We start from the raw sequence: 23,475 nt of genomic DNA, 5'->3' as shown, positions 1-23,475 counted from the left end.
TGGATAGCACTGTCTTGGAATCCCAGGAATTTCCCCTTTGTTATTCTGAGTCTTGCTTTCTCCCAAATAAGTCCAGTTCTAACACACACCCCAATTACCATGCACTACCCACCCTCCTACTCCAATCTGGAGCCAGTTTCTTAATTGCCTCGCTGGGCCTCCTGAATAGACGAAATGTTAGAATATAATCCCCTTATGTTCCCTTCCAGCTGGAAATGCCCTAATGTGAGACAAAGACTGCAATTTTGTACTTGCCATTTTCATATTTCCTTGCTCTTTGTGACATCTTTATCCTGCAGACATGATTTTGCCTTAGTGAATGAGCACTATTGAAATCTGTGCCTTGTGTTTAACCCTCATTATTTTATTAAACAGGGTTGATTCACTTAAATTTTAAAAATCTGCATAAGTGAACACTATGTATTTGAATCTAAAGAGTTTCCCTATAGATGTATGTTTTCCCTATCTCAATAGCACTTTAAATTCTATACCATTAGCTCAATTACTGATACTACTGGAATTACTAAAGGTCCCAGGGAGCTTTTACATTCTCTCTCAAGTTGATAAAGCTGCCACTACAGTAGACTAGGGGTACATTAAAACCTTAGATGAACGATTTAGAGCTCACACTTAACTGTAAATTCTAATCTAAAAACAATTCGTTCTTCTGATGTGACCCTGCTGGATATTTGCCCTCAAGAATCAATCACTGAAGATAACGGATGCTACGTCCAAGTATGGTTCAGAAATACGACAGGGCTAGCTATCAGAAAGAATAGCTAGGGTCTTAAAGGCTTATCTTAAAGTGAGGGTCCATCTAGGTGAGGTGTTAGCTAAGTCCACATGGAAGGAGCACACAAGCCTGTGTGACCAAGGACTGTAAATAACAAAATCCATGATCAGAGGAAGAAATTTTATTGAGTCTAAATTCTGAACATTTGTTTGCAGAAGGCTATGGGTGACAGTGAAAGCCCAAAGTCCATTGCACAGTCCCCCATGTGGATTAAGACACCATTGAATTGTCTCTGAACATCCACCTGGGGTGTGAATATTCTTGTCTCCAGACAGAATGCATTGCAAATCCTGACCAGCCAAGGAGAAGCAATAAGTATACTCTGGAGCAGGGGTCCTCAAACCTTTTTAACAGGGGGCCAGTTCACTGTCCCTCAGACCTGTTGAAGGGCCGGACTATAGTGTTTAAAAAAAACTATGAACAAATTCCTATGCACACTGCACATATCTTATTTTGAAGGAAAAAAACAAGCGGGGCAAAAACACCCCGTGGGTCAGATAAATGTCCTCGGTGGGCCGAATGTGGCCTGTGGGCCGTAGTTTGAGGACCCCTGCTTGGAGGCTCATCTGGGTGTGTCCTTGATGGAGATCACTGTACTAGGGGTCACACAGTCATGAGTATTGTCTTGAGTGCCTTGTGGAGGCCGCTGGACCAGTCTCTTGGACACCATATCATGACCTTGTGCTAATACTTTTCTTCACCTGGATAATAAGTCTTTGTCTTCTCCTTGCACCATTTAAGACTTTAATAAATATTCTCTTATTAAAAATGTTTTAATCCTGTCCAGCAGAAGAAGTTTTGGGTATTAACTCACTTCATTTGTGTCAATACTAATAATTTAACTACCCAGTTAATTAGTTACTAAATAAAACGTATTTATTACATAAAACATCATAACAAATACACAGATATAAAAATGAAAATAGAAGAGCTCAGATGCTTTTCTTTTTCTGTGTCCACTAAGTCTTACATATTTAAGTAAGCATGTTATTTCCAGCAACATAACCATTTGAACAATTATTTAATGACATTTTCAGAAACAAATAATAATAAATATAACCATAAAATGTCTAGGTCTTCTTTGACGATTCTAAGTCAGAAATTTTACATTATTTAATATCACACACTCATGAAAATATTTAATTAGCCTACCCTTGGGTCTTCAAGACACAAGGAATTCAACAATATTCCAACTTCATTTCCAAAACCCCAAAAGTTACCTACTCTATCCCCCTGAAATCTATCTTTTATTTTCCTCCCAGAAAATGATTCCCTAAATATTTTCCAACTTCCTTTGTGGCTGAGCCTGGATGGGGTTATGTTCTCACCAATGGAGTGGCCGCGGGAGAAGTGTGTAATCCCCCTGCCTGAAAGAACACTGGTGTACTGTACTTTTCCTTTCCAAACTCACCACTTGGCTTTGGTTGTGTAGACAAGTAGGGTGCTGTACGATACTAGAACAAGATGAGGAAAACTGAGTTCTTTGAAGAACTCACAGCCACCCCACGATTGGATTCCTCACCTGACCATTTTCCTGTGTGATAAGAGGAAACGGTCTCTTAGCTCCATTGTCTCTTAGGCATCTACAACAGCAGGTTAGCTTCTGTCCTGCTGACAGAGGTCATCCTGAAATGTGCCTACAGCTCTGCTCTCTGCAAGGTATATTCACACTCAGAACAACTCAGTTCTCACCAATAGTTTCCAACCAAAATAAAACAAGACAATCTACAAGTTAGCAACAAATAGCACACATCAGCTTAATAACACAATAAAGATACATTTTCTAAGGTGTTCTTAAGTAAAATTGAATCTTAACTCTTGAACCAAAAACAAACTCATTGCCATCAAGTCAATGCCTACTCATAGAGACCCTATACAGGACAGGGTACTCCTGCATGTTTTCTGGACTAACTTTATGGGAGTAGAAAGCCTCTTGTGGAGCAGCTGGTGTTTCGAACTGCTGGCCTTGCAGTGAGCAGTCTATGCATACCCTCTACACCAGGGCTCCTCTAAATCTTGAAGGGAGAAAGAAAAAGAATATGAGAAGAACTTACCAAAGGTGCCATAAAATCCTCGAGGTCCACAAGTTCCCACGCCATACTTTCTAATAGATGCAAAAGCTGCTGCCTTGATTCAATTAAAAATAAATATTTTTAAACAATTTCTCTTTAAGAGCACAAAGTAAATGTTTCCTATTCTTTAACCCGGATAGCTTCTCTGTGTTAGAATCATAACAATGCTAAGAATGATAAGAATCATAAATGTAAAGATTTAGGTTTATAATGTAAAATATTGGAAAGTTATATCAGTTTGATTCTCAAAACTTGATTAAATCAATGTCTTCCTGCTTTTATTTATATATACACACACATATATATATTACATTGTGAATTAGGTGAAAGTTTAAAATCAAATTATCAGTTTCCCATTAAAAAATTCATATTTTTCATGTCATTGATTGCCATACCCACAATATAAAATCACTCACCCTACTTCTACCCTGTGATTCCAGTTTCTGTTTTTCCTTTTTTTTTTTTTTTTGGTGTGTGTGTTGTTGTTTGAAGTGAATGTTTGTCACAAGACTCCAAGCCCATTTCAGTTTCACTTTCCTCCTCTTTTCTTTAAGCCTCTCAGACCACTCTTTAGATTTGAGGGCTAAGGAATCTGGAGGGCTCTTTATTTCTTTATAAAAGACACTATTTGCATAGCCCATCTCAAGAAATGAAATCAACAATATCCTATTACAATATCCTTTATATCTGTGGTTCTCCCTCTTCCCTTTGTTTTTCCTTCTTTCATAACCTTTCCAACCTTTTAAACTTTGTCCCTGGGAAAACGCTGCCTTTGAGATCTAATGAGTGATTACGAGTGTGCCCTTCTACAGTGTTCACTTCATCTCATACGTTGTTTGGCTGGAAATTGATCCATGGGGTGAGATATGTTCCAAGCTATGGTCTTGAGGGTTCTAAACCACTCACTCTGACTTTTATGACTTTGAGCTGTGTTCCACATTTTCCTTCCACTTTAGACAGGACATGCGTATGTGGTCCCTTTCAGGGGAGACGGCAGTGACAGCAAGGTACTCCCATCGAGTTCCTCTGATCTCAGGGTGGTGGAGGGGGAGTTCTCAATCCATTGTACATACTATCAAAACAGTGAATACACAGAAATAGCATTCTTCTAAATTCCTTATAAGGTAGTCTCAGTGCCATTTCTTTTTCAGGAATGTGTTTTGGCTCTGTATTTTGGTCATTTGTTCGAACTACAATGTCTTGTTTCTTTGGGTGAACTAAAGTTGCTCGTTGTATCCTTAGTGGGAGACGGATGCGGCTTTCTACTCCCATAAAGTTATAGTCTCAGAAATCCATATGGGCAATTCTACCATGTCCTCTAGGTCGCTATGAGTCAGAATTGACTGGATGGAAGTAAGTTTGGTTTTGGTTTTTTGTGCCTAGGATATCGTGATAATGTATTTACTTGGTAGCAATTAGGTGGTCACTTTTCTCCTGGTGGATATGAAAAAAGGATTTGAAATGTTGTTTGCAAAAATTCAAAATGACCATGCTGTGTCTGGCTACTTGACAATTTACTGCTCTGTGTAAGTCTTTGCTTATGGTTTTCATTCAGTTTCTTCCAGCTAATATTCAATCCACTTCTTTATCCTTTCCTTCGAGGTTCAGGTTTCCAGGATTATCATTGGTATCTAATTTCTTTTTTTCTCCAGTTATTATCTCTATAGATTTTTAAAAAACGTTTTATTAGGGGCTCATACAACTCATCACAATTCATACATACATCAATTGTATAAAGCACATTTGTGCATTCATTGCCCTCATCATTCTCAAAACATTTGCTCTCCACTTAAGCCCCTGGCATCAGGTCCTCATTTTTCCCCTCCCTCTCCGCTACCCCTTTCCTCCTGAGCCATTGATAATTTATAAATCATTATTTTGTCATATCTTGCCCTGTCCGACGTCTCCCTTCACCCACTTTTCTGTTGTCCATCCCCCAGGGAGGTCACATGTAGATCCTTGTAATCGGTTCCCTCTTTCCAATCCACCCTCCCTCTACCTTCCCAGTATCGCCACTCACACCCCTGGTCCTGAAGGGTATCTGATTTCTATGGCATATATATTCTGGTTCAATTTGGTTTCTTTTTTTTTTTTAATTAAAAAAAGATTTTAATTTGGTTTCTGTCTCTGTTGTAGAGGGTATGGGTAGCTTGTCTGTTTAAGTCAACCATCTTGTCAGTAATCAGTCCCTTAATGCTTTTATTGGCCTTACGGCAAAGAATTATTTCCTCAAAAATGTTTTCAAGCTCACAATCCCATTAGGTACTGTAACAATTTCCTAGACACTTCTCAGACTATTAATCAGGTCTACTTATGTAGTTCCCTGGTGTGGCGGCTAGATTTTCTGTCAACTTGAACCTGTGTGAAAGTGGCAAGGTGGAGTCCAACCTATCAATTAGGTACAGTCTGATAATGCCTCCTTTTTTAAGACTGAGATTTTTCTCTCTCTTGTCCTTTACCTTCCTCCTCACTAAGATTCTGTGTCTACCTCCAGGGTTGGGCCCCCTGGGACACCAGCCTGGGGAACTGCCAGCGCCCTGCCATATTTCTTAAGATGCACACATCTCTGCACCCACTGGCCTGGGAGCTCCCTGCTTTACCTTTCTGCATCATCAGCCTGCAGCTATGTGACTCTGAAGAGGGCCTCGGCTAACAGAAGCCCCATGGACTTGAGTTGGACTGGGCTGGGGATGCCTTCTTGATATAAATTTCTTTCTTATATATACATGATTGTCACTGATTTTGTGTCTCTAGACCGAGTCTAACACACCTGGCCATCAAAAAACACTAACCCACACTAGATGATGTAGTCTCCCTTGTAATAACAAACAGACATTCCATTCTGACATTCTGCATTTTTCCCCTCATTTTATGCCCTTTCAGTAATGTCATCTATACTACTCAAGCATTACGCGCTACTCACCTTTACCCTAGGGTTATCCAACAATCCAAGAAAATTAAATGAGGCAAAGTTTATGCATTCTTTTCCATTCACCACAATTTTGTGGCTTGGAGGGCTAGAGGAAAAAAAACCAAAATATTGCATACTTCAACACACATTCACAGCACATGACACATACATATAACATTACCCAAGTTTCAGACATAATCAAGAAGTGCTACAATTGTGCCCTACATCCATATTAATCTTCTAGCTCTTTCATTTCACAACGTTCAATAAGAAATTTAGAAGCGAGTACAGTGATGATCAGCTATGCAACCTCTACTTCTCTTTTTAACAGGCGACGCAGTCCTATTTAAATAAAAAATAAAATGGACTTGAACTCTAATGGATGAATAGTAAAGTCTCTGCTTTGACTTTACACTTGTTTGATAAATAAGTAGTTAAATAAAATAACCTAGGGGAAAAAAATCAAGAAAAAGATATATAGGAAAGACAAGAAGATTAAGATTAGGCAAGTAGTAATATGGTGATTATCTTACATTGTTAAGTGGTTTTAGAATAAATGTATACATATATTCACTAAAACAATATATAAAATATATTTCTGATTTCTAAATTTAATGCTAGATTATCATTTAAGATTGTACTTCCACTTAGAAACCTACTAATCGATACTTGAGATACAGTAAGTGATACATTATTCTTTTTAAGTCTCCAGTGGAGGATATAATAGAGGACAGAGTTAAGGAAAAAGGGATTTTAACTCTAAAGTAGTTGAATGAAGAAATACAAAAATACCCAAAGATCAGCAAAGAAACTGGTAAAAAGATAGGTAAAAGTACAAAATCTGTGATTCTGATAAACAACAATCCAAGAAGATGTAAAATAAATTTTAAAATACCATATAACAACATCATAAAAGATGACAGTGCTATAAGATAGAAGTAGAAATAAACAAGTAAACCCCTGCATTACTCAATAAGGAAGAGAAAAATATTAAATCTATACTAGAAATACTTGATCAAGCACGTGAAAATTAAATAAATAAAAGCAGTCATTACAGAGAGGAAAGAAAGATTATAGAGAGACAACCTACAACATATTTCTCCCTAACTGTGATTCCTCAGATAACAGAGACTTGTCACTGTTGTTGCCACTGAGTCAGTTCAGGCCTCTGTCACACCTTGAATTTGTCAAGGATCCCATTCTTCTTGGAACAACAATCAAGGGCCATGGCAGTGGCCCACACGCATGCGCACACACACACACACGCGCGTGCACACACATCAAACAATGTTTGGTACCTGGCAAATATGCTACAAAAACAAAACAAAACACCTTCGTTAAAGTTATAAACAGAAAAGATGTCATTCTGAGGACTAAGTGCACCTGACCCTGGTAGGTCATGGTCTTTTTCATTTCCTCATATGCACGCATAAACTGGACAATGAAAAGACAACCAAACAAAAGCAGATGCACGTGAACTATGGCGTTGCCAAAGAAAGTTGACTACACTATGGACTGCCAGAGGAATGAATATGTCTGTCCTAGAATTACAACTAAATGCACCTTAGAAATAAGGATGGGGAGGCTTTTGTTCCATGTACTTTGGACATGTGATCGGAGCGATCAGTCCCGGAGAAGGGCAGCATGATCAGTAAAGTACAGGGTTGGGGAAAAGGTGGAACACTTTCAACAACACGAAATGACCCCGTCTCTGTAACAAGTGGCTCAAACACAGCAATGACTGTAAGGACCAGGCAGTCCTTCCTTCTGTCTCACACAGGACTGTTATGAATCCGAACAGACTCAACATCACCTAACAACAATGTAACAAACTGTTCTGCATAACTACTGGAACAAAACAATTAACCGACGTGAATTGGGATACAGCTTTAGAAGCAAAAAACCTATACAAACTGACCCAAGAATATAACAGTTTATCAGAGCCATAAAATACAAAAAACGGAATCAGTGATCATAAAGCTCCCAATGACAACCAAGAATTATTGAATCAGATGGCTTCATTGGGAAATTCTACTAAAATAAGAATTGACACTAAACTGTTTAAAATCTGCCCCCTCAAAAAATACTTCCAATTTGTTCTTTGAGGCAGAACGAACTCTGGTACCCAAAGCAAAGACACCAGAAGAGAATGACAAGGCAACACCTCTTACGCAGATGTATGTGGAACTTCTTAACAAAACACTAGTGAACAGACTCCAGTATCATGGTGAAAGCTCCCACACCACGACCAAATAGGACGTATTCTAAAGACATGGAGATGGTTCACCATAAAAAAATAAACACCACGCAAACACAGTAAAGGCAAAGAACACATGATCATCTCTATCAATTTGAAAAAATCCAGTACTCTACTGTGGTAGTTACATAATTTCAGGTCAAGTGCAGGGGTAGAGTTTAGCCTGTCAATCAGGTCACAGCCTGATGGCACGGCCTTCTCATAAGGAGTGCCCTGGTAACCTCCCCCTCTCTCTCTGCCTTCACCTTCCTGTTGGCTGACCCTGGTTGCTGAGAGCCCTGTGAAGTGACCACTGTCATTGGATCCCCATGACTTGGCACCCAGAGGCCTGTGATCTTCCTGCATTCTGCATCACTGCATGTGGCTGCAGGAGTCTGAAGAGGGACTTGAGGACTAGGAACGGACTTATGGAATTGATTTGGACTGGACTGGGATGTTTGCTTGGTATTTAATTACTTCTTGATGTAAAGCTCTCTTACACATAGATGAGTGTCACTGTATTTGCTTCTTGAGTAAACTGACCTAACATGAAAACCCTAAAACTGATTGAAACAGAAGAGAAATTCTTTAATGTAATTTTTAAAATTGGCTGTTAGGAGAAGCTATCAGCCAATATTATGCTTAATGGAGAAAATTGAGTTTTCTCCTTGTAATACACTTACATTCAGAGCAATAAGACAAGAAAAAGCAAACAATATCCAAGTTGGCAAAAAAGTAGTAAACTTATTTCTATTAATGGATGATATGATCCTCTATAGAGAAAATTCTAAAGTGTCCACAGAAAATTTATAGAGCAAATAGAGGAATTTAGCTATGTTTCAGGTTTCAGCAAACAAAAATCAGCTGGGTTTCCATAATTAGCAACGAGAAATATGAAAGGGAAACAATTCCATTTACAATAGCATCTAAATAAAATACCTAGGAATATCTCTAATTAGGAATGTGTAGTACTTTATCCATTGAAAACTATAAAACACTATTCAAAGAGATTAGAGAAAAATAATCAGAAATATGTTCCATGTTCATGAATTAGAAAACTGAATATTATTAAAATGCCATTACTCTCCAAGGTAATTTAGATGAAACATATTCCCTATCAAAATTCCAACAGCCTTGTTTACATTAATAATAATAATCCTCAACTTTTTATAAAATGGCATAAGGCATCAAATATCTAAATCAATGTGGAAAGAGAAGGACAAAGTAGTAGGATTCACATGTCCTGGTTTTAACATGTAAGTTGCAGCCATCGTAATCAATCTGGTACCGATATGACAAAAGATACAAAAAGCAATGGAACAGAATTCAAAATTCAAAAGTAATTTTTAACACCATTTTAAACTGATTTTTAAGTCCACTCAATAAGAAAAGGAGAGTCTCTTCAACAAATGGTACTGGAAAAAGTGGGCTTCCAAGAACCAAAAAATGAAACATTATTTTTGTTTATGCCATAAACAATAGCAGTTTAAATGGATTGAGAATTTAAATGTACAAAATCCAATGATGCAGTTCTCGTGAACAGGCCACATCAATTAAGCACTATTGCGGTTTTTGCTGTAAATGTTGCACCTGTAAATACTTGAATTGGCAAAGTTGTATGATAAATTTATTTACCATAATGCCTAAATAAATAAAAGAAGTTATCGGAGGTGCTAAAATGTAATAAAAATTTTATGGGGCTTGGTTTTGCGGTTTTAGGGTTATGAATTCATGGAACATCGCAGTTAATCAGCCTAATCACGTTTGCGGCATCTCGTCTTGTCCCTTCTTTGATGTGGAGCACCTGTGTTAACATTCTGCACGTAGTCGTGCAGGGCAAAAGAACTGGACTACATTCACCTGCAATGAGAGGAAGGAAGGGAGTCGAGAGTACGAGCAAAAAATAATAATAAGAGGAACTGCAAGCGTGGCCGACTGCCTGCAGGAATAACTGCTGTTGGGCCAGAAGCACCAGATGTATCCAATGACCATTTCTGAACATTCGGATCAAAAAATTTTCATCACTGAAATTTTTTATCAAAAGATGGAAAATATAGAATATATAGAGATGAATTTCAAATTTTCATAGACTCTAAATTTCTTAGAGCCATGGTAATTTGGCGAACCTCTAACACTACTGCCATAAGTAATCTTTAAAGCATACCAAAAATATCCTCTGAAGTCTTATTGAAATACAACAGTAGTTTGGATTAACTAGTAAAACAAAAAATTCGGTTTTGAGTCTTACGTTCTCTATGGGATCAAATTGGCAACAGCAACAAAAAGGATTACTGTATATACTCAAATATAAGCCGACCTGAGTATAAGCCAAGGTACCTAATTATTACCTGGGAAACCAGAAAAACTGATTGACTCGAGTATAAGCCTAGGGTGGAAAAAGCAGAAGCTATTGGTGAGTTTCAATAATCAAAACAAATGAAAATAAAATTACTAAAAATTGAGACAACAGTGGGGTAATGTATTTAAATATTTATTTTAAATTAAAAACATAAATATAAGGACAAGCCATTTAATGTTAGTAAACTAGCACCGTTAAGTGGAAAATAGGTTCAACAAAAACAAGAAGGTATCAACAATGATACCTTAAGAGTACTATTCCCTGAGCTCAATCAGCAACCAAGCTAAAATGTAAAGAGTTAAAATCCTTCAAAACTGGATTCCTCATCACCATCCACATCCCAATGCAGAGCTTCAGCTGGTGTGAGGTCATCACAGACGCTGTCCTCACTGAGATGGCCGTCATCACCATCACTGCTATCATTTTCATACAAAGCGCAGTCTTCACTGCCATCCATAGCATTACTAATACTGCATTTCTGGAAGGCACGTCGCACCATGACTTCTGGAATGGCTTCCCAGGCATCTCAAACCCACTTTGCTATTAACTCTATGTCAGGCTTCATGAGATTTCCTCCTTTTGTTAGTTGGGCTTGACCTGATGACATCCATTCATGCCACATCCTTCGCACACGGTCTTGAAAAGGCTTATTCTAACATACAACCAGAGGCTGAAGTACACATGTACACCCACCTAGACTAACGGATAAAGTAATTTTACTAGATTTTGCCATTTTTTCTTTATGTCATCCGATAGGTGGGCTCTGAACATATCCCAAACAAGTAACAATGGCTTTTTCTTTAAGGCTGCTCCTGGTCGTCGGTTCCAAATTTCTTCCAGACCATTTTTGTTCCATCTTCATCCATCCAGCCTTTAACATGTGCACGCACAGTAATTCTTGGTGGGAAATTGATCTTTTTTGGCAAGGTCTTTCTTTTAAAAATGACAGGAAGCAGCTTAGTTCCATTAGCCAAACCTGATAGAACAACTGTAAAGTGTTTTTTTTCATTTCCTGTGTATTTTTTTTTCAGCGCCACGTGGGTTTATTTGTACAACAAACAGCACAAGAAGACACCAGCGCCATGCAGGCAGCAGCGCAGGGCTCACACCAGTCCCTCTCGCCCTCACAGAGAACTCTACTTTGTGGGAGCCTGGGGGCCTTTGGGAGCTTGAGCTGGGGCAGGGGCGCCTTTGGGAGCTTTTGCTGGAGTTGTGGCCTTGGCTGGAGCATCAGCCTTGCTTTGTGTCTTGGCCTTGGGCCAGCAGAGCCTCAGACCCTTGGCAATACGTGCCCGAGCCCGCTTGCCAAGCTTGGGATGGGCAATGTAGGCCAGTCGGCTGAGCTTGCGGTTGACGCCCATTGGGATCTTGGCCTTGACCTCTGTGGGCTTCACAAGATCCTTGATGGCCTCAGCGGGAGCAGCCGCAGCCTTGGCGTTGTTGGCCTGCATTTTCTTCAGGCCCTTCTTGTTGTGCTTCTTGGCGAAGCGCATGTTCCTCAGGAACTTGGGGTCCACCCCCTTAAGAGATTCATATTGTTGTGACCGAGGTTTTTTGATGCCGTTTCTGTGCCATTTCCGGGATTGATTGTGCGTGGTGTGGTTCTTGGATTTGGCCATGTCTGCACCGACGCCTGCAGCTCCCAGAACCCATTTCCTGTGGTTTTGAGAAAAATGTTTTTTTTCTCCTAAACTTGCCACAGTTCTATTGCTTGGAAGATCAAAAGTCATGGCAGTTTCATCCATATTCCCAATATCTGCCAGGTCATAATTATAAATCCTTCTTTGTTTTATAATAAATGATTGGAATGACATAATTTTTTCCTCAAGGTCTTATGGCAATTTCTTGGAAATCTTTGTTCTTTCTCTCAAATATAGTAGGCCAAACCTATTCACGAAGCAGGTACACCATCCTGCTGATGCAGCAAACTTTTCAATGCCTGGTGCTTTATATTTGTCATCCTTAGCCATTTGTAGAACATGTATGCGGATTTCCATGCATATTACGCAGTAACCATTTTGACGACACTCCATAACCCATTTATGCAATTCACTCTCTAGAGCTCCATAAAAAGACGCTAAACCACGACGAGCTTTTATAGCTTTTGGAATCTGTTCCAAGACAGCCTTCATTTTCCGTCACTCCCTCACTTGCTTTTCGTCAACACAAAATTTCCTACTTGCAATACTGTTATTGCTCTCTTCTGCTGTTGACACAACCTTAATTTTGAAACCAGACTCATATGACTGGAGTTTTTGTTTTGGTTCAAGAGTATCCATTTCTAATAGGATAAAAAAACAAGACTTTGAAAAAGAACTTTCATGGTAATGCCCCACCCCCCCCACCAAGATGTGTTAGCCAGGAGGAGGGGGGGGGTGGGGAGTCCATGTGGGCAGGGGATGAAGGATGTGAATTAACACAGAGACCAGAGGAGAGAGACAAAGCGCAGCCACAGACACATCCTTACCAGTTCAGCTGCCGCTTTAAGTGAATCACTACGGGTGCTTCTGCAAATTGGAGCCGTCCATGTCATAGGACAGCTCTGATTAGTTAGATGTGAGTAAACATTCAAAGCCCTGCAGCGTCAGCGGGGCTTTGAATGAACAACAGAGAAACGGCAATCACCTACGAGATAACGTGTACTTGTCCCATTACCTGGAGGGGGGCGGAGCACCAGCAAGATGTTACACCTTGCTGGGGTACCACTGACCCCTGTATAAGTCAAACTCCAGTTTTTCAGCACATTTTTTTTGTGCTGAAAAACTCAGCTTATACACAAGTATATACGGTAACTCTAAAGCTGAAAGAACTAAAGAAAAAATTCATGTTCTGAATTTTAATAATGAAAGATTCTTTGGACAAAATATTGAATGATGTAGAAAGTATCAAAAGAAGATAGACGGAATATAGATAGTCACTGGACCAAAAGAACTAACTGATCAACATAGATTTACTTCAAGAGGTGGGATATCATCAGAAATCTTTAGTACTAAACGAAGAAGTCCAAGCTGCACTGAAGGCACTATTAAAAAATTGTGTGGACACAGTTCTCAAATTCCTGTTCTTCACAATGTTATCCATAGTTTGTGGGAGAACACTTAATTGCGTTCACGAGGAACCTATACATGGACCATGAAGCAATTGTGGGAACAGAACAAGAGGATATTGCATAGTTTGAAATCAGAAATGGTGTCAGTATTGTATCCGTTCACCATACTTACTCAATCTGTATGCTGATCGAATAATCTGAGAAAGTGGACTACATGAAGACAACCTGGCACTAGGATGGGAGGAAGGCTCATGAATAAATGTGATATGCGGATGATAAAAACTTGTTTGCTGAAAGTAAGGATAACTTGAAGCACTTACTGATAAAGATCCAAGATAACAGCCTTCAGTATTACAATTCAACATAAAGAAAACCAAAAACCTCATAATTAGACCAAAAAAAAAAAGTATTGTGACAAACAGCAAAGACTGAGTTGTCAGGGATTTAATTTTATTTGGATCCATAATTAATGATCATGGAAGTGTAAGTAAACAAGAGAAATGATATACTGCATTGGGCAAAGGTGCTGCAAAAGACCACATTAAAAAGAATAAAGATGTCACTTTGAGGTCTAAAATGTGTCTGAGTCAACCCATGGTAAAATATGTGTAAAACATGAAAATTAAAATAATTTATAAATTTTTGTTTAAGTCACAAGAGAGGATTAGGGGCCAGGGAGGGCAAGTGCAGGTATACTATAGAGAGCCAGCCCTCAACCCCATAATTTAAGAAATTTTTGAGAAGGGGGAAAAAAATAGTATAAGTAAGTTCCTTGAAGGAAAAAAACAGGTAAATAATAGGAAAAACACTAAAGAAATAAGAAATAATTATAATTTGTTTCTGGAGTAAGGTGAGGAAAAGTAGGATAGTGGATTGTTGCTTCGGTCAAATAATTGTATTTCTGTATATTCAGAATTATTTAAAGTTATCAGTCCAATTTAATATAGCAAGTGATTCAATGAGAAAAGCCAGCTAATCATTTCAGTAGAGGTATAGGATGTGATCGAATGCCCTGGGCTTTTACTCCCCCAGAAGTTACAGGAAAGTCTGTCCTGTCCCATAGGGTAACTATGAGTCAGCATCAACTCAGTAGCAGTGAGGGTTTTCGGTAGGTTTGTTTTTTAAGTAGATGAACTGAGAAACAGCATAAAAGCATGTTTTTAGTAGCTAGAATTTTGTGAGTAACCTAGGACAGACCTAAAATCATAAACAAGTTTGGGGAAAAAGCTGTGGTTTTTCATTTTTTTTAATCGTAAGTCCTTCCCATTTGAAATATTACTATACGCATGTATTATTTAGGGAAGACTTTTTTCTTTTAAAGAACTAAATTTAATTCCAAAAGGAAGGGCTTTTTAAAAATGCTATTTGGATTTCTAAAAGAAAGTTTTACTATTGGTCATTAAAACAATTTTTATATTAAAAAAACTATTTTTGACTCTCAGAAATTTCTAAATGATTTATTTCCATTAAAAAAGAATAATGGACATGGGAGAGGGAGAAATGGGGGGGAAAGAGGGGAGTGTCAAACCCAAGGGCAAGGGAAAATAAGTGATCTAAAATTGATGGCTAGGAAGACATAGGATGCTTGGGGCAGGGGGTGGGGGGGTGGAGGGAGGGGCTTGATCAAAGGCAATGTAGCTGAGAGGAATTACTAACACCCAAATGAAGGCTGAACATGATAGTGGAACAAGAGGAAAGTAAAAGGAAATAGAGGAAAGAACTGGGAGGCATAGGGCATTAATAGGGTCTAAATACAGACATGTATATATGTAAATGCATTTATATACAATAATGTGGGAATAGAGTGATGCACATATATTTATTTATAAAGTATTACGATAGCAGATGGACATTGGGCCTCCACTCAAGTACTCCCTCAACACAAGAACACTTTGGTCTACTAACACAACACTCTGCGATGTTCACCTTCCCGAGCATGATTACTGAAGGTAAAATGGGTACACAAGCAAATGTGGTGAAGAAAGCTGATGGTGCCTGGCTATCAAAAGATATAGCAATTGGGGTCTTAAAGGCTTGAAGAAAAACAAGCAACCATCTAGGTGAGCAGCAACAAAAACAAAACAAAGGAACAAAAAGCCTATCAATGGGCATGAGGGGGAGGGCAATGTGGAGACACAAAGCTCATCAATAGTCAACTGGAAACCCCCTGTCAGAATAGCCACAAGGGAGAGCAGAGCCAGTCAGAGTGCAGTATAGCACGGATGAAACACACAACCTTCCTCTAGTTTTTTAATGCTTCCTCTTTCATTGCTCCTATGACCCCAATTCTATCTTATAAATCTGGCTAGACCAGAACACGTACACTGGTACAGAAAAGAGCTCGAAACACAGGGAATACAGAACAGATAAACCCCTCAGGACCAATAATGGAAGCAGTGATACTAGGAGGGTAAGAGTAGGTGGGGGAGGGAGTAAGAGGGAACCTATCACAGTTATCAATGTATGGCCCTCATCCCAGGGGATGGACAGCAGGAAAGTGGGTGAAATGAGACAGCAGGCGGTGTAAGAATTTATAAATTATCAAGGGGGCTTTGGGGAGGGAGGGTGGGAGAGGGAAGGGGGAAAAATGAGGAACCAATGCCAGGGGCTCAAGTAGAAAGAAAATGTTTTGAAAAAGATGATGACAACATACGTACAGATGTGTTTGACAAAATGGATATATGTATGGATTGTGATAAGAGCTGTAAGAGTCCCAAATAAAATAAAATTAAAAAAAAAGAAATTATGGTTTAAGATTTCCATTAAATCCAATTAGATGCTTTGGATCTATTTAAAAAAAAAAAAAAAAAGAATGCATGAAACCCTATGTACTTTGCTGACTATACCTACAGAAAAGCAAATACAAATCCCTGAAGTATCAAGATCAATTTACCCTGAAACAATGTTGTAGTTCAGAGCAGGATGGTCTTTGGAGACGGGAGGAACAAGTGGTTCCGGCTGCCACTCTTCAATCAATTCTTCCTTTTCCTATGGAAACAAGAAATTAAGATGCAACACAGAGCTAGTCACTTTGTATCAGTTCCATCAAATATTTAGACGGTTGTAATGGTAGGGGAAGGGCTAGAAAGAGTGCCTAGGTATTGTGGCTAAAAATGAAACAGAATTGCCATTTAGCTTGGTGAATGATCACCCTTTATAACAAGCCAAAATGTCTTTTTCCATGTAGTTTTATGAATGACTTAAATGTTAAAGAACATTTTATGTATTTGTGCAGGAAGTAGAATCTATAACTATTACTGATAGGTAGCAAGAAAAAGAATCTGAAGCATAGAGGAAAGACGCAGGGTTTCACATCAGCGAGCTCACCCTCTCTTACAGATACATCACAGCCTTAAGTTTGTACAGAAGCGATGGTTAGGTGAAAACATCAACCAGCTCAGAGTCCTGTGTTTATAAGTCATCTGCAGGGATTCAGAAGTTCTTGAAATATGCAAAAGTCACCCATTGCCATAGAATTTAGCTGCTTTAAAATTTCTCATTAAAAAAATCTACCATTTTATTCCTTTTATCTTCGCTTTATACATTACAAATTATCTGGACTATTCTGAGTTCCTTATTCTTTCATAAACAAATCAGACAAGTAACTAAGTTAATGTGACAGCCGTAGTAATTCTTACCTTATAGTTCTAGTTCATTATTTTTAGCAAACTTACTGTGTATACTCAAGTATAAGCCAACCCGAATATCAGCCAAGCACCTAATTTTACCACAAAACTGCATAAAAATGTGCTGAAAAACTCGGCTTATTTACGAGTATATATGGGATATACATAAGCTCCTGAAAGGTTTCTTCAGGACAGGGTCAAGAATGTGTTCACCTGCCACTTGGTCACTCAAAAACATTTGAACAAAGTAACCAATGAATTCCCTATTTGTTTCTCCCAATAGCTCTACAGAGAAAACCAGGAGGCCATCGAAAGCCAGGAAAACAACAATGAACACTATCAGCTTCTCTGAATCAACTCAAGAATCCCTATCATTCAAGGGACGCTGCTTACCCATAAAACTGAGAAGGTATATCTTCTATATTGCTGTAAGTTTAAAGTAAAAACACAGTTTTTCAAAATATGGGTTTTCCCTCCTCCAGCTTTTAGTGTAATGTGTCGGGAATTATTGAATTTTGCTGTGGCTATGTTTTGATTTCAGGGGTTATTCTAAAATTGTTTAGGTATCATACCTTTAAAATGTGCACTGTGGAATGATACATTCAAACTCAAAGTTAAGAGTATTAAAAAAAAATCTCTTCAAGAGTTGAGCTAAGGAGGGACATAGGGAAGGGAGGGAAGTAAAAGCAACTATGTAGAAGAAAAAAAAAAGAGTTAAGCTAAGAATTATTTCATAGCCACAGAATCATTTAGAAGTTGCTAATGATGAGGACAGTAAATGGTGACAGGATTTCTGACCTGGCCAGTCCAGTCCTACTGCAATGCTATAAAGAGAGTACATCACAGCATACTAATCTCACAAATTTGTCATCATTTTTAAAAAGGGGTGGGGGACCTATGGACAAGTATCTCCCCCCTCAAGCAGAGAATCAAATATCCAAGGAGTATTAAATACTCTTAAGAAAAATTATACAATAAGTCTGTTTTATTCTGCCTTACCCAGAGTTTTGAATTTTATTTGCCGTGAACCATTTTGTTAGCTAATTACTATTAATATAGCACCCCCAAGTAGACACTAATGATTAATTTTAATTAATGATGAGGACAGCAGTGGTCACAGTAAATGAAACCCTGGAGACAATTATATGTGGTAATTATTCTCCATTTGCACTTTTTCTTATGAATACTCCAGGAAGTAAAGAAAGTAAAAAGGCTCCATCCATCATAGTGTCATACTCAATGCTGCTTGGTAGTACAAAATTTCAGAGGTTTTTATGAGAAAATATCTCTTGCAGCCACCTGAAGGATTCTATTACAGGCCGTGGGTGCTAGACAGGAAATAATCCAAGCCCGTTTCGGACTGTAGTCTAAGTTGCTCTTCCTTTCTGTACCTGGGGCTCTTGACAGGAATAAGCATTCCTGAGTGTGCTGGAGAAGTGTCTTTACCAGACCCTTCCTAGTCCCTCATATTAAAGGATTCCAAGCAGGCAACCCCAACGATTCTCCAGCCACATCTGCTTCCTAACAGAGCGCATGAATATTCAATTTAGGTACAGGGGAAAGATTCTTTCCAATCCCAAGCCTCCTTTATGATGTCCAGGAATAGTTCCCTCAGGCTCACAGAGGAACAAGCTGTCTTGTGGAGGGAGGGTGGGGTGGAAAGGGGGAACCGAGTACAGGGATCTACATGTAACCTTCTCCCTGGGAGACGGACAACAGAAAAGTAGGTGAAGGGAGACGTCGGACAGGGCAAAATATGACAAAATAATAATTTAAAAATTATCAAGGGTTCATGAGGGAGCGGGGAGGGGGGAGCAGGGAGGGAAGGGAAAAAATGAGGAGCTGATGCCAGAGGATTACGTGGAGAGCAAATGTTTTGAGAATGATGAGGGCAATGAATGTACAAATGTGCTTCACACAATTGATGTATGTATGGATAAGAGTTGTATGAGCCCCTAATAAAATGATTTAAAAAAAGAACAATTTGTCTTTCCAGAGCATCTCACCCAACCTCAGAAACTGGCACTCTAAATGCAGAAGTTGTTCATGCTATTGACCCTTAGTAAATAAAGCACACAGGACCACAGCATGGTATGCGTTTGAGCATTTACTTTATTCTTGGCTCCACTTGCTACCCTCAGATTTCATTTCTCTTGAAGTCCTAATGTTACAAAAAGCTCTTCAAGATATATAGTTGAGCCACCACCATCCTTTCTGGAAAAACTTGGCAACGATAATGCTATGTCAAATGAACAGAAAGTTATTTTCTTACCTTGACTGTGAGATCTGATCGTTCTTGCAATTTATAAGTTTTAGAGAAGAGAAGTCTAATTATCCAGAGTATTAGAATTCCTTCCAAAATAAGATGGTAAGCAGGAGCCTAAGAATGAGTCAAAACCAAAATAAAAACAAGACATGAAATAAAAACTTCCAAATGCTGAACATAAAAATTAGCATATAAGCATATATTGCCTACTACATCAATCAAGCCGTTTACCATCTACCCTCACGGTTCTCTGAATTTTTACATAAACCTTTCTCCATTTCTAATGGTAGGCAATTCCTTCTAGAGAAAGAAGTCCTCAAATTCTTGGGGGGCGGGGAGATGGTAGTTTGTTAGTTTTGTTTTTTTCATGAAATCGGACACAAAGGCCCAACATGTCCAAAAAGTAAAACAAGAGTAAATATCAGGTATTTCTAATAATTTAAATTTTTGCTGGTAGGAAATGACTAACAAAACATCTCAATTTTTCTACTACCATGATTTACCCGAATGAGTTAAAAGAGTTATTTGGAAACCAGCTTCCACAATTCTTAAAGGGTTTACACATCTTATTATATTTTCTGTATCCTTGGCAAACAAACCTCTTTAAATCCTTTCTTGTAACATGACAGGGAAAAAAAAGACTTTATAAACACTCAAATAGCAGATCTCTTTTCCACTACACTCCCCCCAGAGGATGACTAGTGTACTCTGTGTCTAAAGGCACAAAGGTATTTCAATGAAAGTATCTATTTCAGGTCTTATTTGAAGCAGAGGTTACCAGGTGAAAGGCTAGATTACTATTTATGATTTGCACAACTAGGTATGTCAAGTACATGCAGTAGATACCACACATCAAACATTTCCAGGCTGTACATTATCGTGTGCTCTACCCCAATGCATTGACACTGAGGAAACATTTTAAAAAACACGTAGATATCTATACAGTTTCCCCCCCAAATATAAGACAGAAAGTGGTAATGATTCACCACAGTGAAAAAAAAATCCAGAATTTTGATATTTACAATAATTGTTCACACAGATAACTTTAAAACACAACATACATGTGACACTCACATGCATGCATGCATGCGCACACATATGCTTACTCTTTAAAATGTATTATGCATACATAAGGCTCCTCAAATTCTACATACAGAGTGTACAGATACTGGCCACCAGAGCAGAAATCTCTTTAATATGATTTGTGTCTGATTCCCCTGAATGAAATTCACTTAGGAATAAACTGTATATACGGTATTTAGTGAAATTATTAAAAACCATAAATGCCGCTCCTTTTCTTTTCCAGGAAATGTTATCTACAGGAGGATTTCTCACAAATCTCACTTTTGATTAGTTTCATTGTATTCAGTCTCATTGTAAAATGGAGGCTTCAAAAAATTAAAATCAAGCAAATAATACATTACAGAACATGACTGAAAAAGTTCCTTTAAAAGAATTCCATTTTAGTGGCTCCTATCTTAGTCACTCTAACTAACACTGGACATCACTTTAATTACATGTGAGGACAAGAGGGAGTTTTATCTTCTCTCTCAAGTGCTTTTTAAGGAAAAGCTCTTGCATTGGATGGAGGTCACCATCATCAAATTAAGTTTTTTTTAAATCAGCAAAAGAAAAGTGAAATTCTCTTTAAATGGGGGGAAGTTGGGTAAGCCCTGGGACTTCGGTCTATTTATGCACTGAACCACCCCTAAAGTCTAACTCTGTGCTGTCCATGCCTTGCCCATTAGTCACACACGGCTATTTAAATGCACTTCAAATACAATTCTTAAATTCAATTATTGAGTTGCACCCGTCTCATTTTAGATGTTTAACAGGCACGCGTGGTTAGTAGCTACTGCAGCAGCTAGCTCAGATGTACATAGGAGCTCAGCCATCCACAGGGAGACAATGTCTACCAAATAGAATGTGATTTTATATTAACTTACATACCTAACGTGCCAAGCCTTTCAAAAGCCTTCATTTTTCGTCATTAAACAAATCTATGGAAAGCTGAGCCTTACCTTACTAAGATTTAAATAAGAAAGGGTGGTATGCGGAATAGACGACTGAATATTCACAAATGACAAATAATTCGGTTTTTCTGAGTCTCGACAAAAGCAGGCTCCGATTTGCTACGATCTTTTCTCCCGTTACCTAGCATGCCAAGGACCTGAATTTCGGCAGATCCCCCTAAACCTGCGGTTTTCCTATTCCCTCCACCCCGTCTTCCTGTCATTTCCAACTGGGCGCCCGGCAGGACGCGGCTCCTGCCCTAGCCCACCTCCGCCGCTGGGGCTGCGTGCGCCGGCCAAGCTCGGCGTTCGGCCCAGAGTCGGGCGTGGCGGCCCACCGAGGCCGCCGCCACACACCCACCGCGCCCCGGCCTCTTCCCGGGCGCACGGCGTCGCCGCTCGCTGGGACCCAGCCGCTCACCTCGTAAAGCGCCTGCACCATTTCCACCAATACCCACTGCTCCGTGCCGGCCGCCATAGTCGCCTGCGGGGGCTCCCTTCCGGGAGGCGGGGCCCAGAAACGTCACCGGGTGCGCGCCGCTGCGCGGTGACGTGCCGGCGCGTGCGGGGGACGAGGAGGTTAGGGGCGGGACCCGTCGCCCCGCGCTTGCGCATTGGGTGCCGTGAGGCGTAGGCCGCCGAGGACGGGCTTAGTCGTGCGGTTGGGTAATAATTGACTTTTAGAATCCTTCCACCCTGGTGCCAGGGCCCCAAAACGAAAGGTGACGTCCCTCACACTCCCATTTACCACCTGTCCATTAATGGTGGTCCCCGTACTGGGTTTTCAGAGTGGAGAAGTGAATCATAAATAACAAGGAATGTGACTAAGGTAATAGCAAACATTCCTTATATTTAAAGTCCGCCGCGAGTGTATTGTATAAAAATACAAAAATAGACCATACATACAGCACTGAATGTTTCAAGCATAGTCTAAGCCTTCACCCTTACAAAATCGGATGCACGTGTGGCGTACAACCTTGAAGAGAGCTCATGTCTGGGCCAATATGGTATGGGGGTGCCCCTACGTGTGCATGGAATTTCTTAAACATAATTGATATCGAAGGATCAGTATTGATCCACAACGTGCTTTTTTTCTGTTTTATTATCTTGTAGAGTTTTTTCTTTATTTTTTTTCTGTCTACATATCCCATGCAAGAAGGATGAGAGGTTGGCTCGTTTACTTTGGACTTGTTATGGGGAGAAACCCAGTATGGAGAAGGACGTCAGACTTGGTTAAAAAGCAGAAGAGAGGAAAATCCTCCAGGAGGTGGATTGACACAGTGGCTGCAGCAACAGGCCCAGTCGTAACAGTTGTGAAGATAGCAGGACCAGGCATTGTTTCGCTCTCTTGTACATAGTGTCATTTTTGCCACCTTTATATTGTCTTTTGTCCCGTCCACATTTTGGACAATATTGTATTGTGTTTTGGGTGAAAGTTTACATAGCAAGTTAGGTTTCCTGTTGGTAATTTCCACACATACTGTTGGGTGACAGTAACTGCATTGTGCTCAGCTTATTCCCTTTTCAATACTTTCTTTTCCTTGCCCCCTGTCTTCTAGCTTTGCTCTTGAATAGTTGTTTTCCTTTGGGCCTTGTACCAAGGTCCCTTCAATTTGTATGCCACTGTTTTTTCATTAAAGGGTGATTATAAGATAGGCCCCATTCTAGGCTTACGAATATAATGTTAGTGGTTCCAGTTTGTCTGACTTCCTCCCTGCCCCATGCCTCTTTAAATAAGAATTTAAATGCGGCTCAATATTTCTCTCCCATTCTATCCAGGAACCACTATCTGTCAGCCCAATCAGAACAGTCTTGTCGACCTACATTTTCAATTTAATGTAGTCTGTCAGTCTTTTTCCTTCAGTGCCTTGGGGTTGGTTTCTGCCCAGAAAAGCTCTTTCACGTGTTAAAATCCAAAGTTAGCAGTTGACACCCACCAGATCCTCCGCAGGTGAAAGTCGAGTCTTTGTGCTTCTGTTAAAATTTACAGCCCCTGAACCCCCAAAAGGGCAGTTCCAGCCTGTCCTATAAAAATTCAAATCAAGCCAATTGTACCTTTAACTATCCATTTATAATATTTAAACACGTAAATGAATGTTAAGTATTATGCTCAAGAGCCTTGACCTTAGTACTCTACATATAATAAGCAAT

At 39.4% G+C, this 23,475-nt stretch overlaps 1 protein-coding gene across 2 annotated transcripts in view; it reads right to left on the bottom strand.

Annotated features, from left to right (window-relative positions):
- The window catches only part of SPTLC1 (serine palmitoyltransferase long chain base subunit 1), a 61,344-nt gene extending 39,446 nt beyond the window's left edge, over positions 1–21,898 (bottom strand). For both annotated transcript variants that reach the window (XM_075549749.1, XM_075549748.1), the window contains exons 1-5: positions 21,746–21,898; positions 19,319–19,426; positions 16,314–16,408; positions 5,789–5,882; positions 2,848–2,920 (exon numbers count right to left, since the gene is read on the bottom strand). In XM_075549749.1, the coding sequence (XP_075405864.1) occupies positions 2,848–2,920; positions 5,789–5,882; positions 16,314–16,408; positions 19,319–19,426; positions 21,746–21,802 (427 nt within the window). In that variant the 5' untranslated portion in view covers positions 21,803–21,898. The remainder of the gene's footprint in view (positions 1–2,847; positions 2,921–5,788; positions 5,883–16,313; positions 16,409–19,318; positions 19,427–21,745) is intronic.
- Between the last annotated feature and the right edge of the window lie 1,577 nt (positions 21,899–23,475).

The sequence above is a fragment of the Tenrec ecaudatus genome, chromosome 5 (assembly GCF_050624435.1).
Source record: "Tenrec ecaudatus isolate mTenEca1 chromosome 5, mTenEca1.hap1, whole genome shotgun sequence".
NCBI lineage: Eukaryota > Metazoa > Chordata > Mammalia > Afrosoricida > Tenrecidae > Tenrec > Tenrec ecaudatus.
The sequence above is the reverse complement of the archived record's forward strand: the minus strand, read 5'-3'. Positions and strand labels throughout refer to the sequence as shown.